This window comes from Musca autumnalis, unplaced genomic scaffold (genome assembly GCF_047663935.1).
Source record: "Musca autumnalis isolate F117 unplaced genomic scaffold, ASM4766393v1 scaffold_1, whole genome shotgun sequence".
Classification (NCBI taxonomy): domain Eukaryota; kingdom Metazoa; phylum Arthropoda; class Insecta; order Diptera; family Muscidae; genus Musca; species Musca autumnalis.
This window is the reverse complement of record NW_027411644.1, coordinates 318,741,839-318,755,861: the sequence shown is the minus strand read 5'-3', so window position 1 is coordinate 318,755,861 and position 14,023 is coordinate 318,741,839. Positions and strand designations below refer to the sequence as shown.

Here is a 14,023-nt window from a genome sequence, read left to right as displayed (position 1 = left end):
TTTAAAGATTTACATTTGACTCATATTTTTCTTTGGGTGTAAAATTAAAAATGAAATACGAATCAAATCTCAGCACATTTCTGAGAAACTGGCAATATTCCCATCAAATGAAAAGAGGTTTAAATACATGCACCGCATATTGAAACGCTTGCACACCATTCGTTTTCGAACAACAATCAACAACAAGCGGGGATTTTTCCTTTTTGAGCTACGCGATCAAAGAGATAACAATGGCATTGCGAGTAATAGATGTGATTACAAGTTTTTCTGGTTTATTGTTCCTGCTGACATTGGGCAGCAGCAATGCTGCAAACCAGACAATTATCGTGGACACCACATTGGGCGCCATTAAGGGCCTACAAATGGAAACACGTTTGGGTGCAAAGTTTTGGTCATTTCGTGGTATTCGTTTTGCTGAACCACCCGTTGGAGATTTACGCTTCCGAAATCCCCAACCAGTAAAGGCATGGAAACCTCAAGTCTTTGATGCCACCCAAGATGGACCAATGTGTCCTCAAATAACGGAAACACGAAGATCAATGCTATCCGAGGATTGTTTACGGCTAAATATTTATCATAGCGATCATGAATACTCACGTAGGGAGCTTCTCACGAGTGAGTTGCAGCTCACTTCTCACGTCTCGACCTATCACAAATGACAAGGGAGGAGCGAAAAAAGTGAAGAGGGGTTCACAAGTTTGAAAATTGAAAATAGTGCCGCATTTTGTGAACCCTTGAAAATATAATTTGCGTTGCCATATCGTTATTTTATTTACAAATGATTTTGCAATAACTAAATTCGTAATTTTTTTTATAAAACATTACTTTATTTTAAATTAAATTAATATTTCTAAAACGAAAAATAATTTTTATCAACAATCCACTTTAAAAATACTTGGTAATTGATAAAAATATTAAATGTTTGATATGTGGCAACATCTGTAACAGCTGTTTTTGTTTTGTTTTGACAGATACATACATACATATGTAAAAATTGTTTATTTACGCCCGAAGAATTTCTGCAATTTGCAAAAAAGTGAACAAAAACCGTTTAAAGGTCATTAAATGGCAAAAAGAAATGAAAATGTTTAATATTGCATTTTGAATGATTTGCGAAACGACAAACGCTGAGGAATACAAAGAAAACCAAGCAAAATTTTGTGGAAGTCGTTCCATGCCAATATCTCACTGGATCTTTTGTATTAGTTCAAATGAAGTTGTGAAAGATCCCATTTTCAGCATTTGGAAGGAATTTCAAGAATTGTAAATAAATACAATACGTGAAACATCCGATCTCTTCTCCAGCAATAGGACCAATCATATGAATGCTAAGTACAATTCGTGAAATTCGGATCCTATTCAACATTTGAACCAATTTCATGGATTTTAAATACTATTTCTCAATTTTCACGAAGGTTAACCCTGCAAAAGGCTATATAATATAAACATGCCCTTTTTTATGAATTTAATCCTTCCTATTGTGGCTTGTTCGTGGAATATGCCATGCCAAGGTGGTTGTTAAGATACCATTCCACTGGGTTATTGAAGATGCCATCCAATGTGATTTGGATCTTTTAGGGGTCACAGTCTTGTAAAAAGAATGGGCGAAGGTGGTAAAAAGGTGACATATAACTTGCACTCATGCTTGAATAGAATCTTTGGCATCGAATATTTTGCTGGGAACCTTAGCGAACAAAGAACAATACAAAGGCACTTAAAATATGTCACTTATCATCTTGAGAGGCCGCAAAGTTTGGAAGTACCTACAAAAAAAATTTTAGAAAGGTGTTGCTCCTGATAGGATCCTCTTCCATTACTGTTTTCATCATATGATTCTGATTTGCATCAACAGTTCCCATATCTGAAAAATTTTGGCTAACTTCAACTCCACCTCCAAATTACGCCAAACTCGATTGAGGTCTTCCTTGCTTCATTGATACACGGATGAACATGTATAGTTGTCAAAAGAATTTCCATTTGTTTTTTATTTGTTACCTTTAACGTAAAACACAAATAAATACAATTGATTATCATTGCAAAAGATTCGTTTCTTGTCGATTTTTTCTATAAAAAATGTCCATAGTTACATTTTTTTGTTCAACTCACCTTGATTTCTGTGGTGAGAGAAAATTGCCTCACATTCTCACTTTTTTGACATTTATGATAGCTACTTTTCTCACGAACGTGAGTTTTGTTCTCCCTTATGATGTTTATAATAAGGGAGGAGGCGAGAGTGAGAAAACTCACGGTGAGATGATGTTCATGATTGGGCTGTATACGAAATCCCTCAATTCATCCAGTCAGTTGAGGCCGGTTATTGTCTATCTACATCCAGGTGGTTTCTATTTATTCTCAGGCATTAGCCTAGATGCAGGAGCTCAGAATTTTCTTGATCGTGATATTGTCTTGGTAACGCTAAATTATCGTTTAGGATCGCTGGGATTTTTGGCCCTTGGAAGAGAAGAGGCTCCTGGTAATATGGGTCTAAAGGATCAAGTTATGGCATTACGTTGGATACAACAACATGTGGAGAAATTTGGTGGTGATCCAAAATCGGTTACATTGTGGGGATATAGTGCCGGAGGAATGAGTGTTGGTTTGCACATGATGTCTCCCATGTCGAAGGGTTTATTCCACAGAGCCATCATGCAAAGTGGTTCTCCTTTGGCACAATTCCGTTACAGCAGTAATCAAAGTGTTTTGGCAGAGAGACAGGCAAGACTATTGAAATGTCCTGTACGTCCAGTGGAGGATATGATGAAGTGTTTGAAAGAGGTGAGTATGTACAAAATCAATGACTGAAGAAATATCAGTCATCAGTTACTGATGAAAAATTTTACTATAGAAAATCTGTCATCAGTGACTGATGAACAATTTTTCTATAGAAAATTCAGTCATTAGTGACTGATGAACAATTTTTCTATAGAAAAATCAGTCATCAGTGACTGATGAACAATGTTTCTATAGAAAAATCAGTCATCAGTGAAAATTTTTCTATAGAAAAATCAGTAATCAGTGAAAATTTTTCTATAGAAAAATCAGCCATCAGTGGTGACTGATGAAAATTTTTTCTATAGAAAAATCCGTCATCAGTGGTGACTGATGAAAAATTCTTCTATAGAAAAATCCGTCATCAGTGGTGACTGATGAAAAATTTTTCTGTAGAAAAAATCCGTCATCGGTGGTGACTGAGAAAAATTTTTCTGTAGAAAAAATCCGTCATCGGTGGTGACTGATGAAAAATTTTTCTATAGAAAAATCCGTCATCGGTGGTGACTGATGAAAAATTTTTCTATAGAAAAATCCGTCATCGGTGGTGACTGATGAAAAATTTTTCTATAGAAAAATCCGTCATCGGTGGTGACTGATGAAAAATTTTTCTATAGAAAAATCCGTCATCGGTGGTGACTGATGAAAAATTTTTCTATAGAAAAATCCGTCATCGGTGGTGACTGATGAAAAATTTTTCTATAGAAAAATCCGTCATCGGTGGTGACTGATGAAAAATTTTTCTATAGAAAAATCCGTCATCGGTGGTGACTGATGAAAAATTTTTCTATAGAAAAATCCGTCATCAGTGGTGACTGATGAAAAATTTTTTTATTGAAAAATCCGTCATCGGTGGTGACTGATGAAAAATTTTTCTATAGAAAAATCCGTCATCGGTGGTGACTGATGAAAAATTTTTCTATAGAAAAATCCGTCATCAGTGGTGACTGATGAAAAATTTTTCTATAGAAAAATCCGTCATCAGTGGTGAGTGATGAAAAATTTTTCTATAGAAAAATCAGTCATCAGAGACTGATGAAAAATTTTTCTATTGAAAAATCCGTCATCAGTGGTGACTGATGAAAAATTTTTCTATAGAAAAATCCGTCATCTGTGGTGACTGATGAAAAATTTTTCTATAGAAAAATCCGTCATCAGTGGTGACTGATGAAAATTTTTTCTATAGAAAAATCCGTCATCAGTGGTGACTGATGAAAATTTTTTCTATAGAAAAATCCGTCATCAGTGGTGACTGATGAAAAATTTTTCAATAGAAAAATCCGTCATCAGTGGTGACTGATGAAAAATTTTTCAATAGAAAAATCCGTCATCAGTGGTGACTGATGAAACATTTTTCTATAGAAAAATCAGTCATCAGAGACTGATGAAAAATTTTTCTATTGAAAAATCCGTCATCAGTGGTGACTGATGAAAAATTTTTCTATAGAAAAATCCGTCATCTGTGGTGACTGATGAAAAATTTTTCTATAGAAAAATCCGTCATCAGTGGTGACTGATGAAAAATTTTTCTATAGAAGAATCCGTCATCAGTGGTGACTGATGAAAAATTTTTCTATAGAAAAATCAGTCATCAGAGACTGATGAAAAATTTTTCTATGGAAAAATCAGTCAACAGAGTCTGAAAATGTTTTTCTAACGAAAAACCTTCATCAGTGACTGATGAAAATGTTTTTCTAACGAAAAACCTTCATCAGTGACTGATGAAAATGTTTTTCTAACGAAAAACCTTCATCAGTGACTGATGAAAATGTTTTTAATGGAAAAAATCGTTCATCAGTGACTGATGAAAATGGTTTTCTAATAAAATAACCGTTCATCAGTGACTGATACACCACTGACTGATGAAAATGTTTTGCTATTGGAAAAAAAAAACATCATCGGCGACTGTTGAAAATGTTTTTCTAACGAAAAATTGTTCATCTGTAGTGACTGAAGAAAATGTTTTTCTAATGAAAAACCTTCATCTGAGACTGATTAAAATGTTTCTATTGGAAATTAGTGACTGATGAAATTTGTTTTATAGGAACTGACTGAGGAACTTTTTGAAAAATGTTTTTTGTATCAACAAATCTTATTTAACGTGTTTAGAAACCCATGCTTGACTTTGTCGATACCGCTGGCGGCATGTTCGAATTTGAGTTGAATCCTGGCCTCAATTGGATGCCAGTTGTGGAAGTTAATGGAAGCCAAGAGAAATTTCTTATTGAAGATCCATATAGGGCAATGCAAAATGGTCATATACACCGGGTGCCTTTAATCACTGGAATAACCGAATATGAATTTTATTATGGGGCCTATGGTAAGATGATTTTTAAGATACCATAAGAGTATGACACTTAATGAATACCCTATTTTTCCACAGATAGTTTAAGAAATGAAACAGAACGTCGACGTTTCAATGAAAACTTTTCAAAATATGCACCAATTTATTTCTTTTATGAACGAGAGACAGCAAACTCGCGTCGCATCAGTGAAGAGATTCGTTCATTTTATTTTCAAAATACCACTTTGGAATTTCCCCGCTCACTGGAGCGTTTTGGTGAGTTGTATGCTGATGTTGTGGGTTTTGAAAATCATCGTTTCTTGAATATGGTCTCGAAACACATACCGGTCTATAGTTATTTGTTTTCGTACAAAGGACGTTATAGCACTTTTAGAAATCCTGAAACAAATCAGACTCATGGTAATTATGCGAAGGATTACTAGTTAATTTAGTTTCTTCTCAATTTTATAAAATTCCTGATTAAATTCGCAGGTGCCATGCATTTGGATGAGCTGTGGTATTTATTATATTTACCAGAAATTACACCATTGTTCAAGAAAGAAGATCCGGAGGATCTTGTCATTGAACGCTTGAGTCGCATGTGGTATGAATTTGCCAAGAAAAGGTAATCAATTTTGACAGAAGTTATCCAGGGAGGTAGTTTATATTATTTTGTTGTTTTTTACAGTGATCCTAATAATTGTACCGATGAATATTTAAAAAATCTCAAATGGCCTCTCTACGATAATCGCAATAAACAATTTTTGGAAATTGGCAATGATTTAAATGTCAGGACAAATGGCATCTTTTTGGAGCGTATGCAACTATGGGATCGCTTGTTTCCCATTGAGGATATGATTAATAAAAATTTGTAAAACTATTAATATAAGAGAACACCAATAAAGATAAGTGTGTACAAAATACTACTTAAAGGAAACCGTTAGGTGAAATTTCTATTCCATACTTGTAGGTCGAAATACTCCGATAATGTAGCCTAAAGATAACCCAAGACCCATATCGGTGTAATATGTTTCTAAAAGCCTAATTTTTTTGAGTGTAAATATATTTTCAATGCAATAATAAGCAATAAGAGGGGTATAAATGCTTCTGAATTGATTTTACCATATTCAATATTGATTAGAAAGCGAACAAGTTGAAAACAATAAACACCTAATTACCGCAAAACTAAAAGTGATGCTATTAACCGTAGCTATTCTGAAAATACTCTTATTAACTACAACGATACAAAAATGTATAGCTGAGTCAGAATTTATAACGGTACAAACCCCGTTGGTTGGCATCAAAGGCTTGCGTATGGAAACACGTTTGGGACAACAATTTTGGTCATTTCGTGGTATACGTTATGCTGAAGCCCCAGTCGGAGAATTGCGTTTTAAAAATCCTCAACCCGTTAAACCCTGGAAACCTCAAAACTTTGATGCTACTCGCGATGGGCCAATGTGTCCCCAAGTCACTGTAAATCGAACATGGCTATCAGAAGATTGTTTGCGTTTAAATGTCTATACGCGTAGTGTAAATGAGAAAAATGATTTAAAACCCGTGCTTGTGTACCTGCATCCGGGTGGTTTCAGTGCTTTCTCTGCCATTAGTGCATATGCAGGACCTCAATATTTAATGGATCGTGATTTAGTTTTGGTAACGGTTAATTATCGTTTAGCATCATTAGGCTTTATGGCCACTGGCACTGCGGATGCTCCCGGTAATATGGGTTTAAAAGATCAAGTTATTGCTTTACGTTGGATCAAGGAAAATATTGAATATTTTGGTGGTAATCCAAATGTTGTTACCTTGTGGGGTTATAGTTCGGGTAGTATTAGTGTCGGTTTGCATATGTTATCACCCATGTCTAGGGGATTATTTCATCGAGCTATAATGCAAAGTGCCTCACCCTTGGCCCAATTTCGTTATAGACCAGATCAACTAGAGTTGGCCGAGAGGCAAGCCAAATTATTAAAGTGCCCCACAACTCCTGTCAATCAAATGGTGAAATGTATGAGAGAGGTAAGTGTGAATTTTGTTTAAATACTCCGAATACTTAATGGCCCTTTAAACGGTTTTCTGTGTATACAAGACTTTGAGAATGTCTTCTATCTTCCGTCTCTCTTTAAAAGGTCTTCTGTGTATAGAAGACCTTTAGAAGGTCTTTTGGCAATAGAACACCTCTAGAAGTTTTTCCTTTCTCAGAAGACCTTTAGAAGGTCTTCTGTCCAAAGAAAACCTTTTGAAGGTCTTCTGTCCAAAGAAGACCTTTTGAAGGTCTTCTGTTCATAGAAGACCTTTAGAAGGCCTTATGTCCATAGAAGACCTTTAAAAGGTTTTCTGTCTATAGAAGACCTTTATAAGGTCTGCTGTCCATAGAAGACCATTAGAAGGTATTCTATCCTTAAGAAGGTTTTTTGTCCATAGAAGACCTTTAGAAGGCCCTATGTCCATAGAAGACCTTTAAAAGGTCTTCTGTCCATAGAATACCGTTAAAAGGTCTTCTGTCCATAGGAGACCATTAAAAGGTCTTCTGTCCATAGAAGCCCTTTAAAAGTCTTCTGTCCATAGAAGACCTTTAAAAGGTCTTCTGTCCAAAGAAGACCTTTTGAAGGTCTTCTGTTCATAGAAGACCTTTAGAAGGCCTTATGTCCATAGAAGACCTTTAAAAGGTTTTCTGTCTATAGAAGACCTTTATAAGGTCTTCTGTCCATAGAAGACCTTTAGAAGGTCCTCTGTCCATAGAAGACCTTTAGAAGGTGCTATGTCCATAGAAGACCTTTAGAAGGCCTTCTGTCCATAGAATACCTTTAAAAGGCCTTTTGTCCATAGAATACCTTTAAAAGGCCTTTTGTCCATAGACGGCCTTTAAAAGGTCTTCTGTCCATAGAAGACCTTTAAGAGGTCTTCTGTCCATAGAAGACCTTTAAAAGGTCTTCTGTCCATAGAAGACCTTTAAAAGGTCTTCTGTCCATAGAAGACCTTTAAAAGGTCTTCTGTCCATAGAAGACCTTTAAACGGTCTTCTGTCCATAAAGGACCTTTAGAGGGTCTTCTGTCCAAAGAAGACCTTTAAAAGGTCTTCTGTCCATAGAAGACCTTTAAAATGTTTTCTGTTCAAACAAGACCTTTAAAAGGTCTTCTGTCCATAGAAGGCCTATAGAAGTTACTCTTTCCATATAAGACCTTTAGAAGATCTTCTGTCCATAGAAGGCCTCTAGAAGGTATTTTGTCCACAGAAGCCCTTTAAAAGGTCTTCTGTCCATAGAAGACCTTTAAAAGGTCTTCTGTCCATAGAAGACCTTTAAAAGGTATTCTGTCCATAAAGGACCTTTAGAGGGTCTTCTGGCCATAGAAGACCTTTAGAAGTTACTCTGTCCATATAAGACCTTAAGAAGATCTTCTGTCCATAGAATTGTCCACAGAAGCCCTTTAAAAGGTCTTCTGTCCATAGAAGACCTTTAGAGAGTCTTCTGTCCACAGAAGTCCTTTAGAAGGTCTTCTGTCCATAGAAGACCTTTAAAAGGTCTTCTGTCTATAGAAGACCTTTAGAAGAAGACCTTCTAAAGGTCTGTCCATAGAAGACCTTTAAAAGGTCTTCTGTCCATCGAAGACCTTTAAAAGGTCTTCTGTCCATAAAGGACCTTTAGAGGGTCTTCTGGCCATAGAAGACCTTTAGAAGTTACTCTGTCCATATAAGACCTTTAGAAGATCTTCTGTCCATAGAAGGCCTCTAGAAGGTATTTTGTCCACAGAAGCCCTTTAAAAGGTCTTCTGTCCATAGAAGACCTTTGGAGAGTCTTCTGTCCACAGAAGTCCTTTAGAGGGTCTTCTGCCCATAGAAGACCTTTAGAAGGTCTTCTGTGCATAGAAGACCTTTAGAAGGTCTTCTATCCATAGAAGACCTTTACAAGATCTTCTGTCCATAGAAAACCTTTAGAAAGTCTTCTGTTCATAGAAGACCTATAGAAGATCTTAGCAGATCTTCCATCTTCTATAGAAAACCTTTAGAAGGACTTCCGTCTATGGAAGTCCTTTAAAAGGTCTCCTGTCTACAGAAGATCTTTAGACCATTTGATCATTTGTAAGTCTTCTAAAATGTATTTCATTTATTCAGAAACCAATGCTTAGCTTTGTGGATACCATGGAGCAAATGTTTGAATTGGAATGGGTGCCTGGTCTAAATTGGATGCCTGTGGTGGAACCAAATGCCGGACAAGAACGTTTCCTACTCGAAGATCCCTATAAAACCATGTTAAATGGTAATATCAATAGGGTTCCGCTGATAGCTGGCGTAACAGAATATGAATTCTATTATTCTGGATATTGTAAGGAGACCACCTCAACCACCTTAAAACATAATTTACTTGAAAAAAATTTCTTTTTTTTAGATACCCTACGCAATGATACCCAACGACAACGTTTCAATCGGGATTTTGAGAAATATCTACCCATTTACTTTTTCTACGAAAGAGATACCCCAAAATCTCATTCGATCAGTCAAGCTATGCGTTCGTTTTATTTCCAAAACAAATCTCTCGAGTTTCCACAATCGTTGACGTCATTTGGGAAAATGTTTACCGATTTAATGTGTTTCGAATACCATCGTTTTGTAGAAATGATTTCAAAATATGTTCCAGTCTATAGCTATTTCTTTAGGTATGTGGGACGTTATAGCCATTTTAGAGATCCGGTAACTAATCGCACCTATGGTAAGTTCAGAAGATCACCAAATAACTTACAAATATGTTTTCTCATAAAGTAACAATCCAAAGATAAATCTTCACTAACTTTCTTTAACTCACTTTCACTATCTACCGCTATTATAAATAAGAAGGGAGTATCCAAAACAAGAACGACAACTCAACATTTTTGGAATTAATATTATAATTCGAAAATTGAATATAATTTCGGTTATGTTGGCTCCTCTCCTTTCACCTTTAATTGGGGCGAGACGGTGAAAGCGAGAAATCTCCCCCAAATGAACTTTAGTATTTGTGCGTATATTTTCATATTTTTTTCTTAGGTGCCATGCATCACGATGAACTTTGGTATTTATTTTATGTGCCCTTGGCCACGCCCATGTTTTCAACAACGGATCCAGAAAATAACACCGTTGAACGTTTGACAAGAATATGGCAAGAATTTGCTCAGAAGGGGTATGGTTTTTTTCGGTTGGTATTGAAACCAAACATATAAAACTATATTTTCTAATTTCAGGGATCCCAACAGTAAAACCGATAAATATCTGAAACATATCAAATGGCCCATCTATGATCTGGACAAAAGACAATATTTAGAAATTGGTAATGAGCTGAACATCAAATCCAATGGTATTTATCCGGAACGTATGGAACTATGGGATCGTCTTTTTCCCATCGAAGATATGCGAAATAAGGAATTGTAATGCGATATTATTTATAAATCACCTCACGACAATTTCGTCAATGAAGTGTGTGTGTGAGCTATTGTGTTAACAAAATAAATATAAATAAATTATAAAAGATTATATTCATAGCAATATTTGTATGCCAATTTATTTCATGTACTCCAAAAACGTAAAATTTCTATCAAGCTTTCATCAAGTTTCAACAAGGTCTATATCGGACAAAATCTTCGGGAAGCTCGCTCAAAAATTTCAAAATTTTCGCTCAAGTTCAGTTTAAAGGGTGTTCGAGGATTGTTTGGGAGTCTGATTACGGACATAATGACCGAAAAGGTCTAACAATTCCTCCTGTGGAAAACTGAAATGACTGGTTGGCACGTAAACTATCGAAAGGAGAATGACTTCCAAAATTAAACGCAGTTCAAGAATGGACTACGTCGATCCTATTCTTTAGGTATGTACCTCGCAAAAGTTAAATACTTTAGCGTTTCAATACAATATAAGGTCACTTCGTGTTGAAATGTTTATAGCTGGTAGCCGTTGTATAGTAGTCTTTATTACAACGATATAATTTTATTCCATACATCTCTCCATAATGGCCTGAATGTTGCAAAAACCGCTCAAGTTGCTTTCTAGCAATACATATTGGTGTAGAATGTGTTGATTAGGTACAGTCACAGGCTGAGAGTATGTAAATGTCGGCAAGTTAATTTCTAACTCACGTGGGTCTCCTCCAGGATTTACTGGTAAAATGCAGGTCAATAGTGGATTTGTCAAGTCTAAAGTAGCATTGACTTTAATATGCAAAAAAATATAGGCCGTTAAAGGTAGTGAGCTAACATATGCGCACGTTCAGCCATAAGAAGGTAAAGAATTTGGTTGGGCTTTGTGCTAGGTACCCATCCCTCCAAAAAGCAAACATATAATGAAAAAACAAAGATAAATAAACCCCTCTAAATTTCACGACCCTCGCAAACGTATTAAGGACCATGATCTGCGAATATGCACCTGAAATGTTCGTACTCTTTATAGAGAAGGTGCAGTTTACGCATTGGCAGATGTACTTGAAAAATTTAAGTCCTATATTACAAGAACGCCTAAAGGTGACGCACTTTATTATATACATGTACATATATAACGCATGTGGTTGCGGATTTGTAGTTGGTTGGAGGTTAAAACATCTGGTTTCCAGCTTCACCCCAGTGAATGAACAACTTGGTACAATTCGAATAAAAGCTACATTTTTTAACATTAGGCGATTTTAATGCCAACATGGGAAAGGAGAAAATATTTGGCCCAACAGTCCGGAAATTCAGTTGCCACAGTGAAACATCTGACAATGGTATGAGGCTGTTAGACTTCGTGTTGGATGTACGATCGTTCCGAGAAGCAAACATAGACACGAACCACCACCTTGTTGCAGCAAAGCTACGTACCCGATTAAACGCAGCAAATAAAGTATGAACAGACACAACGCGAAAGTTGGACACCGGTGAGCTGCAATCACAACTGATAGTCACAGCATATTTCACTCAACTGGCCCAAATGCTTAACGAAAGCATCAATCGTCCCGATAACATATCAGCAGTGGCAAAGTATTGCCCAACCCATGCAAACAACCGCAAAATTTTTTCAAACTTTTTCTAATCAATACCAGCGAAGACTACGAAGATACCACAGATTCAATTGCAGAAGATGAGGTAATAGCATCAATAAACCAGCTAAAGAACAATAAGGCAGCAGGAGCAGATGGCTTACCAGCCGAGCTGTTCAAAACACGCTGATAAGGTACATATGGAAGGAAGAACGCGTACCCGACAATTGGAACCTGAGCATCCTGTGCCCGTCCACAAGAAAGGATATAAGGCTGTATGCTCTAATTATAGGGGCATAAGTCTTATCTCTATTGCCTACAAGATAGTGTCAGGGATATTATGCGAGCGACCAAAGCCTATGGTCAATGAAATTATTGGACCATATCAATGCGATTTTAGACCTGTAAAATTTACCATTGGCCAGATATTTACCCTGCGGGAAACCCTGGAAAAAATCCAATATATGCAGATCGACACCTACCAAAGATCTGCCAAATTCACCATTGGCCAGATATTTACCCTGCGGCAAACCCTGGAAAAGACATAAGATATGCAGATCGACACGTACACGTACCCCTACGTTCAAAGGCATTCCTAGGCATGTATGGATTTGGTATCCCCGCAAAGCTCATTCGGCTTTGTAATATGACATATGACTGATACCCGGCCCTCAGTTAAAATAGAAAAGAGGTTTCATACAAGGAGACAACCTTTCGTGTGACCTATTCAACATTCAGCTGGAAAAGGATATACGAGATGTAAACGTCAAAAGAAATGGAACAATTTAGACCAATCGTCGGATGCTACTTGCTTATGCTGATGGTATAGACATCAACCTTTAGGAAGGCTGAATCAGAATCTGCTAAAGTGGGTCCGGCAATAAACGGCGACAAGACCAAATTGATGGTGTCGACGCGCAATGTGTCTATAGAACACGGACCAACTGTGGAAGTTGGTTCCTATAATTTTGAGGTAGTTAAAGACTTCGTCTACCTCGGCATCGCCATAAACACATCAACGAACATCAGATGTGAAATAAGAGAATAATTGTATTTGCCAACATATGCTACTTTGGCTTAAGTAAGCAGTTTAAAATCAAAGTCGCATCTCATTAAACCGAATCCCTGCTAATGTATGGTTCCGTAGCATAAGTACTAGCGCAAGAAGATAAGGCAGAGCTTGGTGTGTTTGAGAGAAAAATTCTTCGAACGATCAACGATCAATATAAACGTATCGAGATACAACGATTGCGTTGGCTAGTCCATGTCATAAGAATGATCGCAGAACTGGAAGGCCAAGGCTTCGATGCAGGAAACAAGTGAAAAGACGAAATCAGAAAACACGATATACCGAATTGGGAAAATAAAACAACAAATAGAGAGGAATGTGATGTTTTCTTAGTTCGGCTTATGGAACAAATGTTCTGAAGATGGCCAGCTAAGTAAGTGATGGCGTTCCTCGATATTGCCGTTTTCTGTGGGAATTTCGTTGCTTTTACTGCACCTCATTTCGATTATTTGTAGTAACATGCCGAGAAACCTGAAGTAAATACAGCTTTCTAGGATCTCAAAATCTATAATCTGACACTAATATTGTGGCTTTTGTATACTCAAATACCTAAAACGGAAAGAAATCAGCAAGGGTCCGCTTTAACGAGCTATACAAGAAGTTTGGCATTAAATAACGGCATTTAACACCCAAAAATTATTTTTTTTTCTCTAAAATATATCTTGGGCACCCAGACACATTCGCCAAAACAGTAAAATTTATAAATTTTGCTCCTAATTCCATAAATTGTACGATAATACTCATATTTCCTTGGTGCGTACGTATACTTCTGTAAGTATCATTTTTTGGTTTTTGTAAAATTTACCGTTATTTATATTATGGAATATACTTTTGATGTATTAAATATTGTTTATTAGTGAGACGAAATAAACCTGTGTACTTGGAATTTCATAAATATCATTACTTTTTCTAAAACCCGAGA

General features: G+C 36.4%; 2 protein-coding genes across 2 annotated transcripts; both read left to right on the top strand.

Annotated features, from left to right (window-relative positions):
- Positions 1–138: 138 nt before the first annotated feature.
- LOC141390008 (juvenile hormone esterase-like) lies at positions 139–6,238 on the top strand. The gene is made up of 6 exons (XM_073962398.1): positions 139–575; positions 2,278–2,775; positions 4,879–5,089; positions 5,153–5,473; positions 5,546–5,678; positions 5,742–6,238. Exons 1-6 carry the CDS (start codon positions 231–233, stop codon positions 5,926–5,928), a joined length of 1,695 nt encoding a protein of 564 aa, XP_073818499.1. The 5' UTR covers positions 139–230; the 3' UTR covers positions 5,929–6,238.
- LOC141390010 (juvenile hormone esterase-like) lies at positions 6,020–10,561 on the top strand. The gene is made up of 5 exons (XM_073962399.1): positions 6,020–7,075; positions 9,170–9,380; positions 9,444–9,764; positions 10,079–10,211; positions 10,273–10,561. The coding sequence occupies exons 1-5, from the start codon at positions 6,248–6,250 to the stop codon at positions 10,457–10,459; spliced, it is 1,680 nt and encodes a 559-aa protein (XP_073818500.1). The 5' UTR covers positions 6,020–6,247; the 3' UTR covers positions 10,460–10,561.
- The last annotated feature ends 3,462 nt before the right edge of the window (positions 10,562–14,023 follow it).